Raw genomic sequence first — 23,261 nt, 5'->3', positions numbered from 1 at the left:
AAAGATAATTAGGCCTTGAAATATACTGATGTGTTATATTAATTTTCATGGTGTGGTTTTCATATAAGCCCTTGGGCTTCCAACCACACCTGCAAACTGCTTCTTTTTTAAATAATATATATATACATATTTTTACATCTGTATTGTTGTCTATTCTCTGGCGCATTCTCTTTGGTGCAAAAAAAAAGAAAAAAGGCAACATGTAGATTATTGGTCCCATATTTCATGAACTGAAATAAAATATCCCAGAACCTTTCCATATGCACAAAAAGCTTATTTCTCTCAAATGTTGTGCACAAATTTGTTTACATCCCTGTTTGTGAGCATTTCTCCTTTGCCAAGATAATCCATCTACCTGACAGGTGTGGATATCAAGAAGCTGATTAAACAGTATGATCATTACACAAGTGCACCTTGTCCTGGGGACAATAAAAGGCCACTCTAAAATGTGCAGTTTTGTCACACAACACAATGCCACAGATGGCTCAAGTTGAGGGAGCATGAAATTGGCATGTTGACTGCAGGAATGTCCACCAGAACTGTTGCCAGAGAATTTAATGTTAATTTCTCTACCATAAGCCGCCTCCAACACAATTTTAGAGAATTTGGCAGTATGTGAAACCGGCCTCACAACATCAGACCACGTGTAACCACACCAGCCCAGGACCTCCACATCCCGCTTCTTCAACTATGGGATCATCTGAGACCAGACACCCGGACTGAACTCTCGACCCGCTCCACTTCAGCCCGTCGATGTTAATGGGGGCCTGTTCGGCCCTCCTTTTCCTATCGTCCACGATCAGTTCCAGTCTTGCTCACATTGAGAGAGAGGTTGTTGTCCTGGCACCACACTGCCAGGTCTCTGACCTCCTCCCTATAGACTGTCTCATCGTTGTTGGTGATAAGACCTACCACTGTTGTGTCGTCAGAAAACGTAATGATGGTGTTGGAGTCGTGCTTGGCCACGCAGTCGTGGGATAAACAGGGAGTACAGGAGCGGACTAAGCATGCACTCGAGGGGCCCCAGTGTTGAAGGTCAGTGTGGCAGATGTGTTGTTGCCTACCCTTACCACATGGGGGCGTCCCATCAGGAAGTCTAGGATCCAGTTGCAGAGGGAGGTGTTTAGTCCCAGGATTCTTAGCTTTGTGATGAGCTTTGTGGGCACTATGGTGTTGAACACTGAGCTGTAGTCAATGAACAGCATTCTCCCATAGCTGTTCCTTTTGTCCAGGTGTGTAAGGGCAGTGTGGAGTGTGATTAAGATTGTGTCGTCTGTGGATCTGTTGGGGCGGTATGCGAATTGGAGTGGGTCTAGGGCAGGGGTAGGCTACTCCAGTCCTCGAGGGCCTAATTGGTGTCACACTTTTTCTCCATCCCTAGCAAACACAGCTGATTAATCAAATTGCATTCTAAACTGAAGAGCATGATTAGGTGATTATTGGAGTCAGGTGTGTTAGCTGGGGCTGGGGCAAAACTGTTACACGAATCAGGCAGGACTGGAATTGCCCACCCCTGGTCTAGGGTTTCCGGCATGATGGTGTTGATGTGAGCCATGACCAGCCTTTCAAAGCACTTCATGGCTACCAACGTGAGTTCCACAAGGTGGTAATCATTTAGGCCGGTTACCTTCGCTTTCTTGGGCACAGGGACTATGGTGGTCTATGGTGGTGTTGAAACATGTAGGTATTACAGACTCGGTCAGGGAGGGGTTGAAAATGTCAGTGAAGACACTGCCAGTAGGTCCGCGCATACTTTGAGTACACGTCCTGGTAATCCATCTGGCCCCGCGGCTTTGTGAATGTTGACCTGTTTAAAGGTCATGCTCACATCGGCTATGGAGAGCGTGATCAAACAGTCATCTGGAACAGCTGGTGCCCTCGTGAAATACTTCAGTGTTGCTTGCCTCGAAGCAAGCATAAAAGGCATTTAGCTCATCTGGAAGGCTCACGTCACTGGGCAGCTCATGGCTAGGTTTCCTTTTGTTGTCTGTAATATTTTTCAAACCCTGCCACATCCGACGAGCATCAGAGCCAGTGTAGTAGGAGTAAATCTTAGTGCTGTATTGACGCTTTGCCTGTTTGATGGTTCGTCTGAGGGCATGGCGGGATTTCTTATAAGCATCCGGATTAGTGTCCCGCTCCTCGAAAGCGGCTGCTCTAGCCCTTAGCTCTGTGCGGATGTTGCCTGTAATCCATGGCTTCTGGTTGGGAAATGTAAGTACGGTCAATGTGGGGATGACATTGTCGATACAGTTATTGATGAAGCCGGTGACTGAGGTGGTGTACTCTATTCCATTGGATGAATCCCTGAACATATTCCAGTCTGTGCTAGCAAAACAGTCCTGTAGCGTAGCATTAGCGTAATCTGACCACTTCCTTATTGAGCGAGTCACCGGTACTTCCATGGCAGACAGCGTGTATGGCATCGAGTGAGCGAGCGGTTTGCTGATTTCAACGTTATGAACCCATGGTGCCCGTGGGGTTATATGCTATGAGCAGGCATAAGCTACAAACACATTGCATTTTATCGATGGCAATTTGAATGCACAGAGATACCGTAACGAGATCCTGAGGCCCATTCATCCGCCACCATCACCTCATGTTTCAGCGTGATGATGCATGGCCACATGTCGCAAGGATCTGTACACAATTCCTGGAAGCTAAAAATGTCCCAGTTCTTCCATGGCCGCATACTCACCAAACGTGTCATCCAATGAGCAAGTTTGGGATGGCCTGGATTGATGTGTACAACAGCGTGTTCCAGTTCCTGCCAATATCCAACAACTTCGCAGTCATGTGAAACCCTTAGATTATTGCCTAATGAATTCATTTAAATTGACCGATTTCCTTCTATGAACTGTAACGGAGTAAAATCTTTGAAATTAGCTGCATGTTGTATTTATATTTTTGTTCATTGGTCAAGGATTTGAAGTGGAATGATTTATACAATGCAGATGTAAACTACTGGTGCGTCAGATGGACAAATCACCACCCAGAACCTGTGAAAATAAGCAATGCGCATAATATAGTGCACGTTCCCCAATAAAGTGTTAAGGGAACCCGATAATTTATCACATCTGTTCAGTAATATGATTAAATCTTTACTCAAAAACCGTCAGTTGGATTTAATAGATTGAGGAATAAAGGGAGGACATCATCAAGCACAAAATAATGTTTATTTCTCTTTAAACACGTACAGTCTTTGTGATTAGAGTGGGGCTGACTGGGTTGGTAAGGTAATAGTGGGAAATGCACAGCAGGCAGAAGCAAATCCCACGCAGAGCTTTATTGCAAGCCTTCCATCAGGGGGTGCATATTCAACAGGAGGCAATGTTGCTCAGAACTGATAGAAATGCAATGATCAGAAGCACAGTGCGCTATTCCTCAGATAATCATATTGGCTCTATACAATCCATTTCTATGGATCTGAATGTTGCCTCCCAGTGAATATTCCAACAGAGGTTCTCTGCTCACTAAGCATAACAGACAGGGAGGTGTAGCATTACTTGTTAGCTACAACGAGTAACAGAGAACAGAAATCTCTTACTACTAGAAGTATTTCACCAAAGCAGAAGACTGCATAATATCCTATAAAAGCCCAATTCAAACCGAATTGATGGAATAACAAACACTGATGTGAAATCTCAAAACAGACAAAGAAAATGTACAAATACTAATTACAGGAAAACTGTACAATTCACAGCTTGGCAGGACTGGAGTGCTGCAACCTTTAACTGGTGTGGTGGTTGTGAGATTTCTAGCTGGCGGTATAATAATAACCTTGCTGTATGGAAAATATTTGAACAGTTTGAACTGCTCTTGAATTGAGCTGCTCTTTCAATGGTCAGGAGGATAAGGGGGAGGTTAATCCCATTATGTACAGGTATGTTGGGATACATATTGATCAGTTGGTAGAGCATGGTGCTTGCAATGCCACGATTGTGGGTTCGATTTCCCGGACCACCCATATGTAAAAATGTATGCACGCATGACTAAGTCGGTTTGGATAAAAGCGTCTGCTAAATGGCACACATTTTTACAGGTTGGAACCCATTTCATACAGGCTATGGTTAGAACACAGGTCATGCCATGTGCAATTCTCCCCAATCAAGTATCCATCTGCATTTAGCATGTTTCATTCTGAACAGAGGAATCAAACACTCAAAACCATAAAGAGAAGAAAGCCAGGGTATCAAAAACCACCTGGGAAATGATACATCATTTAATAATGTCAACAAGGCAATATAATAACACTGCTTCACATGAACATCTCATTGAGAAAACTTATCCTCTGAAAAAGGTATTTATTACTGGAGGGATGCGTATCATCTTGTGTCGTGTTATCAAGTACCACGAGATACACACCCTAACTCCTCCTTTCCTTCTTAATGGATCCACCAGACACACTAGCAGCGTCGACATCACGCTCAAGAAACACAAAACAATACTTTAGACGAGTAAATAACTGGTAATTCCACTAATTAAATCACATGTGTTTAATAATAGGAGCCATGCTCTTGGCCCAACAGAAAATATTTTACAGTTGTAAATGCAGTTAGTGTTTTCTTTGTGATTTGTAACTTACGTTCAACTAAAAAGGCAACAAAAGAAACTAGCTCCCGTTGCAGGTTCCTGGATAAGGCTTGTGGCAAGGCCACTACAAAAGCTAGGTGGAGGGGTGAAATTGCACTTTAAGTCTCGCTCGGTAAACCTGCCTCTGCTACATTCTGAGCTGGACACTACTGGCTCCCCTCTAAAAACAGACCTACAAATATAGAATGAGAATTCAATTGATCCATCCATTGGGGAACGTTGACTTGAATTGGAATGTTAATTCTATGAAGTCTAACTCTATGCCTATGACACTAACCACTGCCCAATGAGTGGGTTTTGACTTTTATTGTATGTTCTCTCTTATTAACTGTAGCTACATCAACTGCCTGTTCTCGCAAGGCAACTGTCCAGTTCACGTCTATGGCGTTCTAAATTCACAAGGGTGGAGTAAACAATGATTAAAGACATGATTTTATTCCTTAAATAAAAGCATATACTGTGTTAATAGTGCAGTGCTACAAGGGCATTCAAATGTAAACCAAAAAAAGTGTCTGCAAAGCATAAAAAAATGAAGTGGCACTCAAGCCACCATGAAATAAAATCTGTGATTTGGACATGCTTCATTTCACAGAAAAAGCTATGTTCAAGGCACTCCTCCAGAGAACTTCACCTTAAATACAGGTATCCTGTCATCTTAAACCCTTGTATTTTAATTTCTAATGTAGTGTATTAAGGTTGACAAAACGTTAGTAAACGATAAAAAGCTATCTGAAAACATTACTGCTTATTGGTTATGATGGATTTGGTGAAAACGTCACATTGGTGACCGCTAATATTATTTGTATGACTGAGTTTAGTCAAGACCAAAGCAGTAGGTACTCTGACACACACACAAAGGACATTTATACTGTGCGCAAGCACACAGGAAAACTTCAGGTGTTGTATAAACTACATCTACCTGCACACTGGAGATTTACAAGCTCACAGGTTATTTACATGCATGTTACTCTTTGATAAAGCATCAACCCACATAATCAGAGCAGAGTGGAGCAGGACTATCCTGCATATAGGAACACTGGAGGGGTTGAGTAATACAGTCAAGTAGGGGCCAGTACTCAGACACACTCTTATGTGTACTCAACACATAAGAGTCATCCCATGTCATTTCAGCAAGCCATGACACCATCTCAGATTGTTCGGAAATTGTTTCTGTAGTTAGAAACATAAGATTGGCATTCTTGCAACATTGTTGAAATTTGAGAAATCAAGCTAATTGATTGTACCCAAATTGGCCCTTTTAATTTATAGGATTCAATACATATTGTACCAAACATACGTTTTGGGTCAAACTTCTTCCTACAATCGAGTAAGACAAGGAATCCAATAAAAATGGTCAAACGCCACCCACAGACCCCCCACACCAATCCCACCCAGTATACAGCAACAGTTCTCTATGTCTGACTTGGAGTATTGCTTCTTCATCCTATGTAACATATTCCCTTAAGCTAAAGCCAATGGTTTTCTACCCAAAGTGGCAAATCAAATGTTGTGATCCATTTAATAAACACTAAATATCAGTGAAATTTATAAAAGGGTGTGGCAGTAACAAATTATACTTCAACAAATTGTTTCAGGAATGCTAATCTTATGTTTCTAACTACAGAAACAATTTGAGCACAATCGGAGATGGTGGTTGTCGAAATCCTCTTGTGCTTTTTGAGGTGGAACGACCCATAAGCCATTTGTTGGTGCATCTATAATGTGTGGGCCCTACTTTATTCTATTTTCCGTCCCGTCACCCGATTAAAAGTGATTAGACTGATTTCATTACAATTGTAACCCTGGAGTGAGAACCAGGGGGGACAGAGTGGAGTTAGGTTATCAGCACAGAATTAGGAAAGGCCTGTTAGTTAGACAGTCCTGATGTGAGGGTGCTGGGATAGAGGGGAACGTTGGGGGAAGTCTGTTTTGAGCATCAGGTGCGATGGGGTGGGGGTTTGCTGGGTGCAAGAAGGTGCTATTTGTCACATTAGGTAGTCCTGGTGTTAGGGCCATTCTCAGGGCTGTGCAGGGTAAGGGGGTACGCCTGCAACCCTGGGTTGGCCATGGTGGGGTAGGGCATTCCTTCCGCTGACCCCATCATCCCCACAGGACTGGGCATACCAGACCACTGCTGGGGGTATAAGGGGCCGGTCACAACCCCTCCATAAGGACCTGCTGGTACCAGGTACCCGGGCTGGAGCATGGCAGAGGGGTTGGAGCCCAGGTCAGTGGGCATGGCTAGGCCTACAGCTGTCAGCGGACAGGACAGAGGCAGCTGGAACTTGTTTGGAAGGATGGCACATCTCACCTGAAAGAACCAAAGGGGATGTTTAAAATTGTGTACAGGGACTTTTGTCAACTGCTTTTCGATGAAAATCTAAAAGAGAGCAAGGTAGGCTGCAACTCCCACACTGGTGATACAGTCTTCAGACTTTTGATGTGTTTTTCTATGATATTTACCTCCTGTGTGGCTCCTCCCATGGGCGTGGCTCGGCCCTCCAGGTCCTGCCTGCGTCTCTGCTGTTTGATCTGGTTCAGAGAGGGCCGTGGCTGATTGGCCGCCAGCGTCTCCTTCGTCCAATCATCTACCAGCTTGTGCAGGTCGTCCGTGAAGGTGCCTGGCTTCTTGTTGTTGCTGTTGTTCGTCTGGGCCTGAGCTAGCGCCGCCATTGGTTGAGGAGATGACGAAGGGGTGGGAACAGCTGGTGGCTGTTGCTGATTGGACGCTGTCTGAGTTGCACTGGCGCCGTGAGAAGACCCTAAAACAGAAAGATTTGTAAACTCTGCCAAGTTAGACCCTACCGATGGAATCGATTGGCTGCTGTTTGTTAGGCCTTTTACAGATGTCCATTATGGCACTTTAACTACTTTCAGCCTGGATAGAGCCTGTATATTTACTCAAATAGACCAACTACAATTGGGAATGAGGTATTTTCTGTTTTTCAGTGTACCTTAAAAATGTCCCTTTGATTGGTAATCGTTTTCTGGAGAAAGTTGAAATGTGATCTCATTTTACTGGTCAGCAAATGTTATTTTTTCCCTCAAACCTAGCAGCCAAAGGATTACAGCATGGTTGAAACCCAACCACCCACCCAACCGATCTACCACAGTAAGACAAACAGAGACCATTAATGCTGACAACCACACGAGTCACATTATTGAGCACTGACATTTAGGCCAAACACCGCCATGCACTACCAAATTAAAAAAAATATTCAAATCAATCTATGAAGGTGACACTCCTTGTGCAACAGTGCCCAACATTTTCAACAACATCTGGCATGTTTTTTTTCCAGTGCCAAACGCAACACGTGAATATAAACGGGTGCTCATGCAAACAGAAAAAAACAGAGCGAAGAAGACAGAAAGAAGTAAATGAGATAGTTACTACTACTGCGCTCTTTGCCTAGACATAGTCGTTTCAGTGTGGACCCTATAAGAAGGTAAAACAGCACAGAGACAGAAACAGTTAGGCCGGGACACACTAAACACCACAGGTCTGTGGACAAGCTGCTTCAAAGCCACACACAGCTATCAAATCGGTTAAGGAGAGAAAGGAGTGGAGAGGAGAAGGAGAAGGGGGTTTAAAAATCAGCGAGACGTAATGGGAGTGGGGGAAAGACTAGGTCATATTCAATTGTGCGGTCATTCCAAAACATTAATGGAAATAAAATAAAAAGGAGCCAGAACAGAAAGAGAAGTCTAGGCCCTGGGTATGGTGCTAGAGTACAGGGGGTTTGGAGAAGACTGGTCCACAGTAAGGTGGGGCAGGTCAACACTGTACCTCAGACCTTCACATTATATGCTCCTAGTAAACTTCTCCTGTCCTATTGTCATGTCTAAAATTTTTCTTTAAACTTACTTGGAATAAGTCAATGTTTTAGTCTCCAGGCTTATATTATTTCAGTTATTACATGGCATGTTAAAGGTTATAATGGAAAATCCAACTGTACAATGCAATGTTGATAGTAAAGCTATGCCATCCTCTCACACACACGGTGAGTGGAGAGCCGAATCACTGAATCATCAATACTGTAATTACTGGAGTAACAAGTCCCCTGAAGCTAATATCTAAACAGTTCAACTACCAGTAAGTACAACAATGCCTGTGAAACATAACATAAAGGAACCAAAAAAAGCACATAGAGACTATAGCCGGAGCACATCAGAGTCAGCACTTATCAAGACATGCAGGTAAAGCGGGAGAAGAGAAAGTAGATAATATTGATGATACAGCCCTTTTGCAGGAGCCAGTCTCTTTCAGTGCCCTGCCCCCCGCCTGCCTGCACCGTCCTCCCAGTCCAAATATGAGAGAGAGGGACCTCGACCAACGCAAGCCTCTCTGGAACCTGGCTGGCTATCAGGGGAAGGGCTGGCTTTTCTCTTGGTATACAGAGGGGTTGTGGGCCGATGCACCTCAATTCGAGACATACAATTAAGGAAGTGAGTAAATGAAAACACACACATAGGATACACTCTCGCTCAGGTTTCAGATCTAGCGTCGCCCATGTTTGGAGAAGACTAGCTCTATGACAATACAGTATCCCAGCTAACAATTCTAGGGAGAGAGAATGTTTTTGTAAAATAACCTGTAATGTTCCCCTAAAGTTTGAGTGTCCAGTTTTTCATTAGTTAAAAGGAACATTTGATCCATGTCAGCAAAATCCTTCTGAGAACCTCTTAGCATGTTTTGGTGTTAAAGTTAGAACATCCCCTTAATGTCAAGGAGAACTTATCTAGAACGTGGTTACAAGTTACAAGTTCTTAGAATATACAACAATGTTCTAGGCGTGTTTTATGAAGAAGTTGGAAGAACATTCATGTTTTCAGAGGGTTATGAGAACATTCCACCAAACATACACAGAACATGGTTGCCAATATTCATGTTCTCGACAGATTTCATTAGAATGTTGCAAGAACATTCCTGTGTCCAGTTCTCTGTGGGTTAGGAGAATATTCCTTCAATGTCACATCCAAACATACACAGAACATGGTTGCCATTTGGTGGGACGTTGATGGAATATTCTCCTAACTCACAGAAAACTGGACACAGGAATATTCTTGCAACATACTAATTAATGTATCCAGAACATTAATATTTTATATTCTGAGAACATGGCAACCATGTTCTGTGTATGGTGGTACGTTGATGGAATATTCTCTTAACCCACAGAAAACTGGACACAAATGTTTGTGTCACGTTCCAATGAAACCTGTCTAGAATAGAATTACATTCTGGGGTATGTTCTATTTGACATTAAGGGAATGGTCTTTTGGAAACATTCCTATTAAAATGTTAATTTCCTAATGAGACTCTTAAGGGAACGTTCTCTAAAGTTGTGGAAATATTTGTTGTTAGCTGGGATGCTTTTGGATTCTGTTTAAAGCAGTGCACAAAGCATTTGAATGGAGGAAGGTCTAAACCCAAAACAACTTAGGGCTGAGGGGAGAAAGCCATGAGGACAAAATGGCAGACATACGCTTGTGTTTGGAATAGGGAGTAGTGAGGAGGGGAGAGGATCCACTATCTAAAAACATACAACAAAAAAACATTCTGGTCGAGAGAAAAGATAGAGGTGAAATAAAGAGAGGAGAGAGGGATGGGATGTGTGAAGAAAAGTAGAAAATAACAAATACAAACAGATGGACAGAGACACGGGTCCACTGAGGAATCTAGCACGCGGTTTGCTACTAGATTTATAGGTCACTCTCTCTGACGTTTGGTGGTATACCGTCCATCCTGTAAAAATTAATATAAGAGGGAAGAAGAGAAGAAACAAAGAGAGACACTTCTGTAAAAGTGCACAGAGACTTGGGATGAGAAACCCCCACCACTAACAGCAGCAGCACCAGTACAGGATACAGCCACTACAGGAACAAGTTGTCACTATGCACTGATCTAAGATCAAGGTTACCTTTCCCAAATCTATCCAGACCTTTACCATGAGGAGTGTTAAACTGATCTGGGACCAGTGCTTGAATACATCTTCCATTGACACCTCAATGCAGTATTGTGGAAGTATTTTGGCATGGGAGACATGTGTGATGCAACTCTCACCTTGTGTATATTTGCATAAAAACATTTGCTTTGGATGAAAGACTGATAAATCATGACTATTTGCAATGCAGTAATTACCATGTCTCCTTATGAGACTTCCGATTCAGACACAGTTTAGAATATTAGAGCTTAGAATACTGAAGCAGATGAAGCTGATGGTCTTGTGTTGTTCTTCTTGTTCCTCAGTACAAATCAGTGTGTTTGAGTATGTGTCCACATCTCAGTGAGTGACACGTGTTTGGGCGTGTTTTCTTTTGGTATATTACGTGAATCCTGTGTGTGTGTGTGTGTGTGTGTGTGTGTGTGTGTGTGTGTGTGTGTGTGAAATGCGATGCATTCTTAGGTACGGATATGCGCCAAATGTGTGTGCTATGCCACAGTGTGTATACCTTGTCCTTTATGTGTGTGTAGGTACCTTGCCCTGGGCCAACGTGTGTGGCCATGCCACCACCATAGATGCTGTCAGAGGAGAGGGAGCCCTTGAGAGAACAGGGCTGCTGGGTCTGGACGGGTTCTGGGGCCGTGCTGGGCAGAGTGCTGCTGGTACTACTGCTGCTGCCACTGGAGCAGTCAGAGCCGTCAGACACGATGGAGCTCTTAGCTGGAGAGCCAGACAAGCCCGGTGCACTCTCACCTTCAGAGAGAAATACTGGATAAGCCACAGAGCCAGCTTTATGGTGAAGTGGGGATACATATTTATTATTACCACATTTCTAATCCTCCCAAATCTGCTCACAAACTCACCTTTCTCTCACTCTCCCCCCACTCACATTTTCACTCCTCACTCACACCTACTCTCATACCCCTCTATCAATCACACCTCTCTCCCCACTGTCTGACACATCCACACACCTTTCCTCTCACCGGCAGTGGTGGTGTTCAGGTTGTTTTTCAGCTGCTGCACCGTGGGGTTGAGCAGCTTGCCCGCCTTCAGCTTGTGTTTGCTGGCCCTACGTCTGCGGCCACTAGGGGGCGCAGCGTGCAGCAGGCCTACACCAGGCGGCAGGGCTTTCCCCACCTCTTTATACAGATGCTCGATCTCATTCCTCTGGAACGCCTGCAGCTCTGAGATCTCCTTCATGTGTCTGGGGAGGAAGAGAGAGCGCAAGAGAAAATCTACATGCAATAATATGGAAGAAAGTATTCCATTTTCTCCCCCAGTTGGAGAGAACTGTTGTTTATATTGACTCATACAATTTTAAAAAGGTCACTAAATAGCAGTGGGGGAGCAGAACGACAGATTTTTACCTTGTCAGCTCGGGGATTCGATCTTGCAACCTTTCGGTTACTAGTCCAACGCTCTAACCACTAACTGCCGTTTAATGGGCTACAAACCTATCCAGGGCTATGAAGGTTACAGTGGTTGATAGTTTGCTATATTTCAAATGGGTTAACATTGACCCTGTGCATGTATGAATTCATATTTGTGTGTGTGTGTGTGTACACATACTTTTCCCTCAGCCTCTGCAGCTCCTTCCTCATGTCCGCGTCCTCAAACTCAGAATCGTTGTCACTGCTAATGTACGATGCGGGGCCGGGTCCAGGCGGCGAGAGGGCGTGGCCGTTCGCTACCGCGGGTCGCCGGCTCGGCGAATCATAGCTCTGCACACTGCTGCTGCGGCCCGTGCGGCGCAGGAAGGCCACCGCCCTCTTCATGAGGTCACTTCCGCTGTGTTCTGAGAGTGCGTGGGCTGGAGGCTTGTGGTGGGCAGGGGGAGGGGCTAAACTACTGGTGTCCTCCTCCCCTGAGTCAGAGTCAAAGTGGAAGGAGTAGTTCGTGGCAGCGTCAGCAGTGTGGGCGCGTGGGAGCAGGGTGGGGGTGGCATTGGGGCTGGAGGTGGGAGTGTCCTGGTAGAAGTCGGGGGGGGCTGAGTAGCGGTGGCTACAGTGAGGTTTGGGGGTGTTTTCCAGCCCCTCTTCGGTGGTTATCACTGAAAACCTGCCCACGGCCATACACCCCTGGTCTCGCCGTCCTCCCCCCTCAGCTGCAGCGTGAGAGCCCCCCGAGCCACTAGAGGGAGCCGTGGAGCTGCAGGTGCTGCGACTTCTGGCCTTCTCTAAACGACGGATGATGAAGTCTGGAGGAGTGGGGATGATCTGGAGGGGGAGAAAAGACCATGATCAAATTGAATTTAAACATTTAATATCGTATTGAATAAACTGTTTACTAGATCTAAATCTTGAGAAAAATATTACATACGTCAGAAGAATAATTAAATCTAATAAAATAGAAGTGAACTTTGGTTTACTCAAGATAAGCTAAACATTCTGAAAAAAGAAACTACGGTAAAGTTACCTGAAAACGGCTCTTGGAACCATAGGAACTGGAACTGCCCAGCATGTTAGTGTTCAGCACACCTTTACAGGCTTGACAAAATATTGAAACATTAAAACAATTGAATCACTTTGGGGTCTACCCTAAATAGTCAGAAATAGATACACAATACATAGGATAATGTAATTTCATAGAAAAAGTGTGTTTTGGGATGTTATTTACCTGCAGAGGCACTCAGGGTATCCAAACTATCTGTACGCTCGGGTATCTGAGGCTGAGAGCGAAAAAAAAAAGGGGGGGGGACTATTTGGTCAATAGTATATGAGGGTTACAGGGTGTTTGTCTAGCCATTGTCCTTCTCTGACCCCTGCCATGTCTAAATATATCAACGGCCATCCCACCCACACAACCCGCATCAGAGATCAAACCGCCATGGGTGCAGAGTATAATGCATTATCTGGCCAGCAACCCTGAGCTCTACTTCCTCTGCTAAATGCAGTACCAGTGTCACTAAAGGCTGTGAGTTATAATTGCCAGTGATTACAGTCAATGGCTGAATCAATATCACACTAGGGATTCATACACATCAGATCAAACACTGCGGCTGCCCCAATCAGAATACGCAAGCGCACACAGACGGTGCATCTTTACCAGCAGCTCTCCCTTCCTGGGGAGCCCCCCCTCTGTGATGGTCTGGCTGTCAGAGACAAGGGGAGAGCTGACCCCCTCTGTGCTGAAGCCCTGGAGGTCTGAGGCGGTACTGGAGGGAGCAGATGGGGCGTACTCCTGGTACAGCAGGTTCCTCAGCTTCTCATCAAGAGTCTTGATAGTGCGGTCCACAAATTCCACCCTGGGGGGGCCCTCTCCATCAGACTCCCCCAGGCCCCCACCACCTCCACTCCCGGATCCACCAGGTCCATCCTGCTGCTGGGAGGCCTGGTGGGCTGGACTCTGGGGCTGTGATGGTGTTGTGACTTCACCTCCTCCACCCACCATGCTGGGTGTGGCGTAGGGCTGCTGGAAGACCACAGGTTGGTGGGAGCCCAGAGGGGGTGGGTCTCCTGACAGGCTGGCCCCCTGATTGGGTAGACAAGAGGAAGTGCCGCTCGCCCCTCGTCCCACCCCATTCACATCCAGAGACACGGGTGGAACAATGGGGCAGCATGGGATGTCTGTTACCATGGAGACACAGGGCTCGTGGCGGCCCACAGCAGCAGTGGTAGTATTGGTGGTGGGTTTGGTTCCAGAGGCCTGGGGCTGCTGCATTCTGGCCTCGCCCACATTAGGGTCCTGAGGCTGAGCAGAGCTCTGGGGTGCAGGGAGGGCAGACGGGGCTGGAGTAGGGGCTGTGGTGGTCAGGGCAGGAACAGGAGGAGTAGTAATGCAGCTGGACCTAGACAATGACGTATCAGGAGCCTCTGTAGCAGAGAGCAGGGGAGAGAGAGAAGAGAAGGCGTTAAAGAAAGAGAGATGATGGAATTAAAGAGTGGAGTCAAGGAGATAGATGTCCTGTGGGTGTGTGAGGGTATTACATCATCACTTGTCTTCCCCCATCAGAGCTCTGTCAGTTGGAGCACAAAGCCTGCCCTTCACCACAGCAACACTGGCATTACATAACTGACCCCTACACAGCACATACAACACACGCTCATTAGCTCATTCACACAGCTTTATTCACCCACTCGTGTGTGTGTGTGTGTGTGTGTGTGTGTGTGTGTGTACACGCACCCTTGGCTGTAGAGGCATTTGATGAGGTCTTCTCCCTGTTTGGCGTGGGCGTCTCGGCCACGGGGCAGATAATGAACCAGCGCTTCCCAGTGTGGAGGACTGCCAAGTACACAGAGACAAAGACACACTCATATATCCAGATCTACTAGCAACAACAGAATAGAGCTAGAAAAGACACATGCACTGAAATTCAGATGAACTGCAAATACAGGAGAAAAAGAGTCACAAATTCATATCAACTACCAACTTATGTTCAGAGGAAGAGAACGGGGGATAGAGAGATTGATTGGGGGAGAAAAGATAGGACAGAGAGATGTGAAAGAAGAGCGATTGAGAGCTGAAGAGAGATTGCAGTCCCTATGAAACAACCAGTCACCCTCTTCATCTCCACTCCTGACCACAACCTCCCAGAACATTCTAACCTGCTGTGTCTGGAGGTTCACAGGGAGAGGCTGTAATGTGCTATGTAATGCATCTGAAGTGGTTTGAGAAACTAGAAGATTAGTGGTCCTGGAAGACCTCAGCGAGTGCAGGCATTTGTTCCAGCTTATCTCTAACATACATAATTAAAAAATAATTTGAAACCATGATTAGTTGATTTTCTGAATCGATGTGTTACAGCTGGGCTTGAGCAAAAGCCTGCACACAATGTGTGGCCAGGAGGTCGCGAAGCCTTACCGTTCTGCTGGTAAACAAGCTGTGGTGAATTAGGTGTAGCAGTCTTTGAACCCTAGAAAGGGAAATAATCATTATAAATGGCTGGCGCTAAAGAGTATAACTTCTAGACAATGAAGCTTGAATGGATACTCTCAACAATGTCACCATGTTGGCCCCCGGATGGTTTGTTGGCAGCCCTGCTCACAGTCATCTTGAGAGTGTTTTGAGGATGCCAACTGCCACCCCCCCAACTCTGTTACCCTCCCAAATCCCCTGTACCCCCCCTTCCTCACCTCTCCCCCCAGTATGACTGTTCCGTGGCTCTGTTGAGGACTGCCCACGTGGTCAGAGCTCCTCTCCCCCTCCGTGTCTTCACTCAGCATATCCTCAGCCTTGTCCACAATGTCCTTCAGCTGCTCTATAAACATCTCCTTCTCCAGGAGCAGGATGAAGTCATTCTCCACCTGAGGGACAGAGAGAGACCATCCATCAGTATTAGATCCCCTTAAAAGTTGATAATAAATGGACTTTCCTTTGATAAATATTGGACTAGGCCTATGTGAATTGAATAAGTCACTAAAAAGTGTTTGAAACCTGCCTTTCCAAAACTGGGCCGGAGGTATCAGTTTTGGAAACCTCTATAGGATGTTGGGGGAATGAAACATACAAAAAATAAATAAAGTGTAACCACCCAAAATGAACAGGGCAGGAGTTTTTAGAGCGAGAGGAGAGAGTTTTGCTGCAATGCAGTGGAAAAGAACAGCATCATAGGGAGTTTCTGTGCCTTGAGACATGAAAGAGCATCTCACTAAGAGCGAGCAGGCAGAGAGCACAAACACAGTTTAGGAAGCCGGCTGAAAGAGGTAACACTTTCTCTGGGGCGTAGTGGAACATTCTTGGAGCTACTGTGTGCATCTGTAGGTGCAGCAGCCCCACAACACAAGTGGGTGTTCAAAAGGATATTCAGGACTACACAAGCTTGTGTGTGGAGGTGTCAATCAGTGCTTGTGTGTCTCAAAAGCCTGTAGAAGTGTATGTAAGGAACAAATATATTTTTTCTCCAATATTCACATGGCTTTACAGTGCATTTGGAAAGTATTCAGACAGCCTTATTCTAAAATGGATTAAATCGTCCCCCCCCCCCCTAAATCTACACACGATACTCCATAATGACAACAAAAACAGGTTTTTAGAAATATTTGCAAATTTATTAAAAACAATACAGGAATTTCACATTTAAATACAGTACCAGTCAAAAGTTGACACCTACTCATTCAAGGGTTGTTCTTTATTTTTACTTTATTTTCTACATAGAATAGTGAAGACATCAACACTATGAAATAACACATATGGAATCATGTGGTAACCCCCCCAAAAAAGTGTTAAATCAAAATATTTCTTATATTTGAGATTCTTCAAAATAGCCACGCTTTGCCTTGATGACAGCTTTGCACACTCTTGGCATTCTCTCAACCAGCTTCATGAGGTAGTCACCTTGAATGCATTTCAATTAACAGATGTGCCTTGCTAAAAGTTAATTTGACAAATCTCTTTCCTTCTTAATGAGTTTGAGCCAATCAGTTGTGTTGTAACTCTTAAAAGAGTTAGATGCACTATTGTAAAGTGGTTGTTCCACTGGATATCATAAGGTGAATGCACCAATTTGTAAGTCGCTCTGGATAAGAGCGTCTGCTAAATGACTTAAATGTAAATGTAAAATGTTGTGAAAAAGTAGGGGTGGTATACAGAAGATAGTCTTTTACCAAATAGGGCTAAGTCCATATTATGGAGAGAACAGCTCAAATAAGCAAAGAGAAAGGACAGTACATCATTACTTTAAGACATGGTCAGTCAATCCGGAAAATGTCAAGAACATTGAAAGTTTCTTCAAGTGCAGTCGCAAAAACCATCAAGCACTATGATGAAACTGGCTCTTATGAGGACCGCCTCAGGAAAGGAAGACCCAGAGTTACCTCTGCTGCAGAGGATAAGTTCATTAGAGTTACCAGCCTCAGATTGCACCCCAAATAAATGCTTCAGAGACATCAACTGTTAAGAGTAGACTGCATGAATCAGGCCTTCATGGTTGAATTGCTGCAAAGAAACCACTATTAAAAAGGACACCAATAAGAAGAAGAGACTTGCTTGGACATTAGACCAGTGGAAATCTGTCCTTTGGTCTGATGAGTCCAAATTTGAGATTTTTTGTTCCAACCGCCATGTCTTTGTGAGACGCAGAGTAGGTGAACGGATGATCTCTGCATGTGTGGTTCCCACCGTGAAGCATGGAGGTGGTGTGATGGTGTGTTGCTGGTGACACTGTCAGTGATTTATTTAGAATTCAAGGCACACTTAACCAGCATGGCTACCACAGCATTCTGCAGCGATACGCCTTCCCATCTCGTTTGAGCTTAGTGGGAATATAATTTATTTTTCAACAGGACAATGACCCAACACACCTTCAGGCTGTGTAAGGTCTATTTGACCAAGAAGGAGAGTGATGGAGTAATGCATCAGATGACCTGGCCTCCACAATCACCCGACCTCAACCCAATTGAGATGAGTTGGACCACAGAGTGACAAAAAAACAGCCGACAAGTGCTCAGCATATGTGGGACCTCCTTCAGGACTGTTGGAAAAGCATTCCAGGTGAAGCTGGTTGAGAGAATGCCAAGTGTGCAAAGCTGTCATCAAGGCAAAGAGTGGCTACTTTGAAGAATCTAAAATATATTGATTTGTTTAACACCTTTGGTTACTACATGATTCCATATGTATTATTTCATAGTTTTGATGTCTTCATTATTATTCTACAATGTAGAAAATAGTACAAATTAAAAATAACTTAAATGAGTAGGTGTCCAAACTTGTGACTGGTACTATAAGTTTTCAGACCCTTTACTTTGTTGAAGCACCTTTGGCAGCGATTACAGCCTTGAGTCTTCTTGGGTATGACGCTACAATCTCGGCACACCTGTATTTGGGGAGTTTCTCCCATTCTTCTCTGCAGATCCTCTCAAGCTGAATGGGGAGCATTGCGGCACAGCTATTTTCAGGTCTCTCCAGAGATGTTCGATCAGGTTTAAGTCTGAGCTCTGGCTGGGCCACTCAAGGACATTGAGACTTGTCCCGAAGCCACTCCTGCGTTGTCTTGGCTGTGTGCTTAGTGTCGTTGTCATGTTGGAAGGTGAACCTTTGCCCCAGTCTGAGAACCTGCTCGAGAGCACTCAGGACCTCTGTACTTTGCGCTGTTCAGCTTTCCCTCGATCCTGACTAGTTTCCCAGGCTCTACTGCTGAAAAACATCCCCACAACATGATGCTGCCACCACCATGCTTCACCATAGGGATGGTGCCAGGTTTCCTCCAGACGTGACGCTTGGCATTCAGGCCAAAGACCAGAGAATCTTGTTTCATGTTCTCAGAGTCCTTTAGGTGCCTTTTGGTAAACTCCAAGTGGGGTGTCATGTGCCTTACTAAGGAATATCTTTCGTCTGGCCACCATAAAGGACTGATTAGTGGAGTGCTGCAGAGATGGTTGCCCTTCTTGCTCTGTCATGACCATCAGGTTATTGGTCACCTCCCTGACCAACGCCCTTTTCCCCTCGATTGCTAAGTTTGGCCGGGCAGCCAGCTCTAGGAAGAGTTTTGGTGGTTCCAAACTTCTTCCATTTAAGAATGATGGAGACCACTGTGTTCTTGGGGACCTTCAATGCTACAGTTAAGTTGTTTTGGTACCCTTCCCAGTACCGTTCCTCTACACAATCCTGTCCCGGAGCTCTACGGACAATTCCTTCGACCTCATGGTTTGGTTTTTGCTCTGACATGCACTGTCAACTGTGGGGCCTTTCCAAATCATGTCCAATCAACTTAAATTTACCACAGGTGGACTCCAAGTTCTAGAAACATCTCAAGGATGATCAATGGAAATAGATTGCACCTGAGCTCAATTTCGAGTCATCGCAAAGGGTCTGAATACTTATGTAAATAAGTTATTAACCTGTTTTTGCTTTGTCATTATGGGGTATTGTGTATAGATTGATGAGGGAAATGTTTTATTTAATCCATTTTAGAATAAGGCTGTAACATAACAAAATCTGGAAAAAGGGAAGGTGATACTTTCAGAATGCACTGTATGTGCCATTGCAAGCGTTTCCACTAACCGTACCATGTAAGTGGCGATCTCCTCAGGTGCGTCTCCGTCCAGGTCAAACTTGAAGGTGACCATCTTGTGGTTGTGGGTCTCCAGCTGACACTCCACCATCTTATCCCCTGTATTACACACCTGGACCAGGGAGGAACAGAGGTCAGACATGGATGTGCGGTATGCAGATTGATCTTACACTATGTATGCGTGTGCTGTACTTACGTTGAGCATGCTGAGTTTGGGCTTGTTGATCTTCTCTTGGCGTGATCGGGTGCGTGTGGAGCGGCGGTGGGGTTTCCGGACCTTCCCCTCGCCCTTCCCTGACCCGTGTGTCCCCTCATTACCGTCGCTCATCTCCTTCCCTGAGGTGGCATCGGAGTTCACACTGGGTTACAGAAGAGCGGGAGACCATGTTATGGAAAAGTCAACCAACTCATACATAAAGCCAAATGAAATGGGTTGAGACAGTCCTAAAATCCTGCACTAAACCAGAACACTGAACAGTGTGTACACTTCCCCGATGTGCACTTTAAGGGTCAGCTGCGTACCGAAAGTTAACGATTTAGGCATATCAAAATCAAAACCAGGTGGTGGATTAAGGGAAAGCCCACTCGTTTTCTGCTTCAAGGGAAATTGTTTATAATAAAGCGATACAAGGGTCTTGTTACACACCGTTCTTTATAACAATTAAATTAGGGAGCAGAAACAGCATCCAGATTTCCCAGTTGTCAAATTGGTAGGCCTCTATACTATAGTGCTAGACAACGGAACAGCTCAGAACACATGCCCAGAAAACCAGGCTGCATTCCCTGCGGTACACAACACTCAATCCCTCTGTTCATTTCATTCATCAACCACCACATCCTGCATCACAACAAGCCTGGGCAACACAAGCGCTCTGCTAGCACTCTCCAAAACCATAAGTGAGGTCTATGGGATGCCCGTTGCTAAGCAACTACCACTGATGCCCCACCACCAAACCTCTTACTATAGTTGTTAGATTACCCTCATCCTGAGAGAAGAGGATGATCGGCATCACTGAACAAGTCTCCTACCACACCACCAAATAGCCATCATACCTGTCGTAGGAGTAGCTGGCCCCTGAAGCTTGCATCTCTGCACCAGGATCCTGCAGACAAATCAAACAAAGTGAGTACAACAGGATGAAGGGCTGTTCATGCTGTGAACAGAGGGTGGGAACATTAGCTAGGTCATTGGGGCGGCAGGGTAGCCTAGTGGTTAGAGTGTTGGACTAGTAACCGAAAGATTGCAAGTTCAAATCACCGAGCTGACAAGGTACAAATCTGTCGTTCTGCCCCTGAACAGGCAGTTAACCCACTGTTCCTAGGCCATCATTGAAAATAAGAATTTGTTCTTAACTGACTTGCCTAGTTAAATAAAGGTAAAATAAAAAAATGAACAGAGATGAGGGAGAGTTGTGGAGTATTAGGTTTCTACAACGTGTAAAAAGCACCATTTCCTATTATCATTGACCTCCTGAAAAGAAACTATCCTTTCTTTGTGCCCACAAATGTTTAGATATACTGGTAAAGTTACCAGGTTGTAAGCTAGTTAGCTAATGAGATAACGTGACTGAATAAGGTGTAAACAAATGGTTATTGGCTCGCGAGTAGTTTTAGAATGGCCCTCGTCATGGTTTACGCGTGATAATATGGGTACAACTTTTGAGCGGTTTGGGCTAGAACTAAGCCTGTTTTAATTGTAGTAATCGTGGAACCACAACGGTCACGAATCTGCACTTTTTCTTTAGGGTACTCAAACAGGGCCACCGCAAAGCCTAATCATTACAACAATTATAAGCTGGGCGATGTTCTTTCTCTAGGCTCACTGGTGCTCCAAAATTAAAATTCCAGGTCGCACAGCTAAATATTTTAGGAGCATATGCAACCAAAAGGCACAATTTAACCAATGTATGGTTGGGGAGGATATTTGGCGTGCAGGGATATTGGTGATGTTGTTTGAGGGACAGGTAGAGGGAGGGTCGGAGGGGCTGAGGGGATATTTGAAGGACTTGGGAGGGGGGGGGGGGGGCGGGCGTATAGGTCAGGTCAGTCCTCCATACCTCCAGATTGGACTCTGTTAGAGGCTGTGCCGAGGTGACCGTCGTCCCTGTGCTGGCACTGGCCTGGTTCTGCTGTGTCAAGCTGGTGCTGGCAGGCCCAGGTCCTGCTGTCTGGGAGCCTGGTGGCTGTGACGCTGGAGCCAGGGGTTGGCTCTGGCCTAGTGCCTGACGCCGAGACAGGGTTTGGCTGAGGTTCTGGTCAAGCTGGGCTGCGGCAGTGACTGTGCCCCTGTCCGACCCACTATGTATGGGAGAGGAGAAAACTGCAAGATGGGTAGGCTGGGAGGGGTGGCCTGGATCTGGAAGCTGGGTCTGCTGCTTGACCTGTTGAGGTAGGGAGGAACACAAAGTATATTATAGTAGGGGAGGACGCCACATGAACACGCAAAAATACACACAAAAAGAATAGCTAGGTATGGAAAAACAGATACGGTTCCCGACTCGTTATACCACAAAAACCTTGGTTAAATTCCAGCCCTCTTACGGTGCCTTCAAAGTATTCACACCCCTTGACTTTTTCCACATTTTGTTGTGTTACAGCCAGTATATAAAATGGATTAAATTGAGATTTGTTTTCACTGGCCTACACATAATATCCCATAATGTCAACATGGAATTGTTTATAGACATTTTTACAAGCTAATTAAAAATGAAAAGCAAAAAATGTTGATTCTAAGTATTCAATCCCTTTGTTATGGCAAGCCTAGATAAGTTCAGCATTAAAAATGTGCTTAATAAGTCATAATACGTTGCATGGACTAACTCTACGTCCAATAATTGTGTTTAACATGATTTTTGAATGACTTCCTAATCTCTGTACCCCACACATACAGATAATTGTAAGGTCCCGCAGTCAAACAGTGAATTTCAAACACAGATTCAACCACAAAAGACCAGGGAGGTTTTCCAATGCCACGCAAAGAGCACCTATTGGTAGATGGACACAAATAAAAAAAGACATTGAATATCCCTTTGAGCACGGTGAAGTTAATTACACTTTGGATAGTTTATCAATACACTCAGTCACTACAAAGATACAGGCGTCCTGTCTAACTCAGTTGCAAGAGAGGAAGGAAACCACTCAGGGATTTCACCATGAGGCCAATGGTGACTAAAACAGTTTGAGTTTAATGGCTGTGGTAGGAGAAAACTGAGGATGGCTCAACAACGGTGCTGTAGGTGTCCTGGAGGGCAGGTAGTTTGCCCCGGGTGATGCGTTGGGCAGACCGCACCACTCTCTGGAGAGCGCTGCAGTTGCGGGCAGTGCAGTTGCCGTACCAGGCGGTGATATAGCCTTGTAAAAGTTTGAAGGTTTTAGGGGCTAAGCCAAATTTCTTCAGCCTCTTGAGGTTGAAGAGGTGCTGTTGCACCTTTCTTACCACACCGTCTGTGTGGTTGGACCATTTCAGATCATCAGTGATGTGTACGCCAAGGAACTTGAAGCTTTCCACCTTCACTGCGGTCCCGTTGATGTGGATAGGGACGTGCTCCCTCTGCTGTTCTTGTCCACGTTCGGCTCCTTTGTTTTGTTGACGTTGAGTGAGAGGTTATTTTCCTGGCACCATTCTCCCAGGGCCCTCACCTCTTCCCTGTAGGCTGTCTAGTCATTCTTGGTAATTAGGCCTACTACTGTTTTGTCGTCTGCAAACTTGATTATTGAGTTGGAAGCGTATGTGGCCACGCAGTCATGGGTGAACAGGGAGTACAGGAGGGGGCTGAGCA

At 45.2% G+C, this 23,261-nt stretch overlaps 1 protein-coding gene across 10 annotated transcripts in view; it reads right to left on the bottom strand.

The window, feature by feature from the left end:
- Positions 1 to 3,157: 3,157 nt before the first annotated feature.
- LOC139542824 (serine/threonine-protein kinase WNK2-like) overlaps positions 3,158 to 23,261 on the bottom strand; it is an 89,256-nt gene continuing 69,152 nt past the window's right edge. For 6 of the 10 annotated variants that reach the window (XM_071348690.1, XM_071348688.1, XM_071348686.1 and 3 more), the window contains 17 exons: positions 21,540 to 21,863; positions 20,536 to 20,585; positions 19,679 to 19,841; positions 19,478 to 19,594; positions 15,608 to 15,778; positions 15,336 to 15,387; positions 14,658 to 14,756; positions 13,581 to 14,347; positions 13,152 to 13,203; positions 12,951 to 13,021; positions 12,105 to 12,751; positions 11,507 to 11,739; positions 11,070 to 11,288; positions 10,238 to 10,336; positions 7,985 to 8,029; positions 7,057 to 7,355; positions 3,158 to 6,904 (listed from right to left, as the gene is read on the bottom strand). In XM_071348690.1, the coding sequence (XP_071204791.1) occupies positions 6,584 to 6,904; positions 7,057 to 7,355; positions 7,985 to 8,029; positions 10,238 to 10,336; positions 11,070 to 11,288; positions 11,507 to 11,739; positions 12,105 to 12,751; positions 12,951 to 13,021; positions 13,152 to 13,203; positions 13,581 to 14,347; positions 14,658 to 14,756; positions 15,336 to 15,387; positions 15,608 to 15,778; positions 19,478 to 19,594; positions 19,679 to 19,841; positions 20,536 to 20,585; positions 21,540 to 21,863 (3,729 nt within the window). In that variant the 3' untranslated portion in view covers positions 3,158 to 6,583. The remainder of the gene's footprint in view (positions 6,905 to 7,056; positions 7,356 to 7,984; positions 8,030 to 10,237; positions 10,337 to 11,069; positions 11,289 to 11,506; positions 11,740 to 12,104; positions 12,752 to 12,950; positions 13,022 to 13,151; positions 13,204 to 13,580; positions 14,348 to 14,657; positions 14,757 to 15,335; positions 15,388 to 15,607; positions 15,779 to 19,477; positions 19,595 to 19,678; positions 19,842 to 20,535; positions 20,586 to 21,539; positions 21,864 to 23,261) is intronic. The other 4 variants (XM_071348689.1, XM_071348691.1, XM_071348692.1 and 1 more) reach the window with 4 other exon arrangements.

Source organism: Salvelinus alpinus, chromosome 17 (genome assembly GCF_045679555.1).
Source record: "Salvelinus alpinus chromosome 17, SLU_Salpinus.1, whole genome shotgun sequence".
In the NCBI taxonomy this organism is placed as follows: Eukaryota; Metazoa; Chordata; class Actinopteri; order Salmoniformes; family Salmonidae; genus Salvelinus; species Salvelinus alpinus.
Note: the sequence above shows the minus strand (reverse complement) of the source record. Positions and strands in the feature narration are given on the sequence as shown.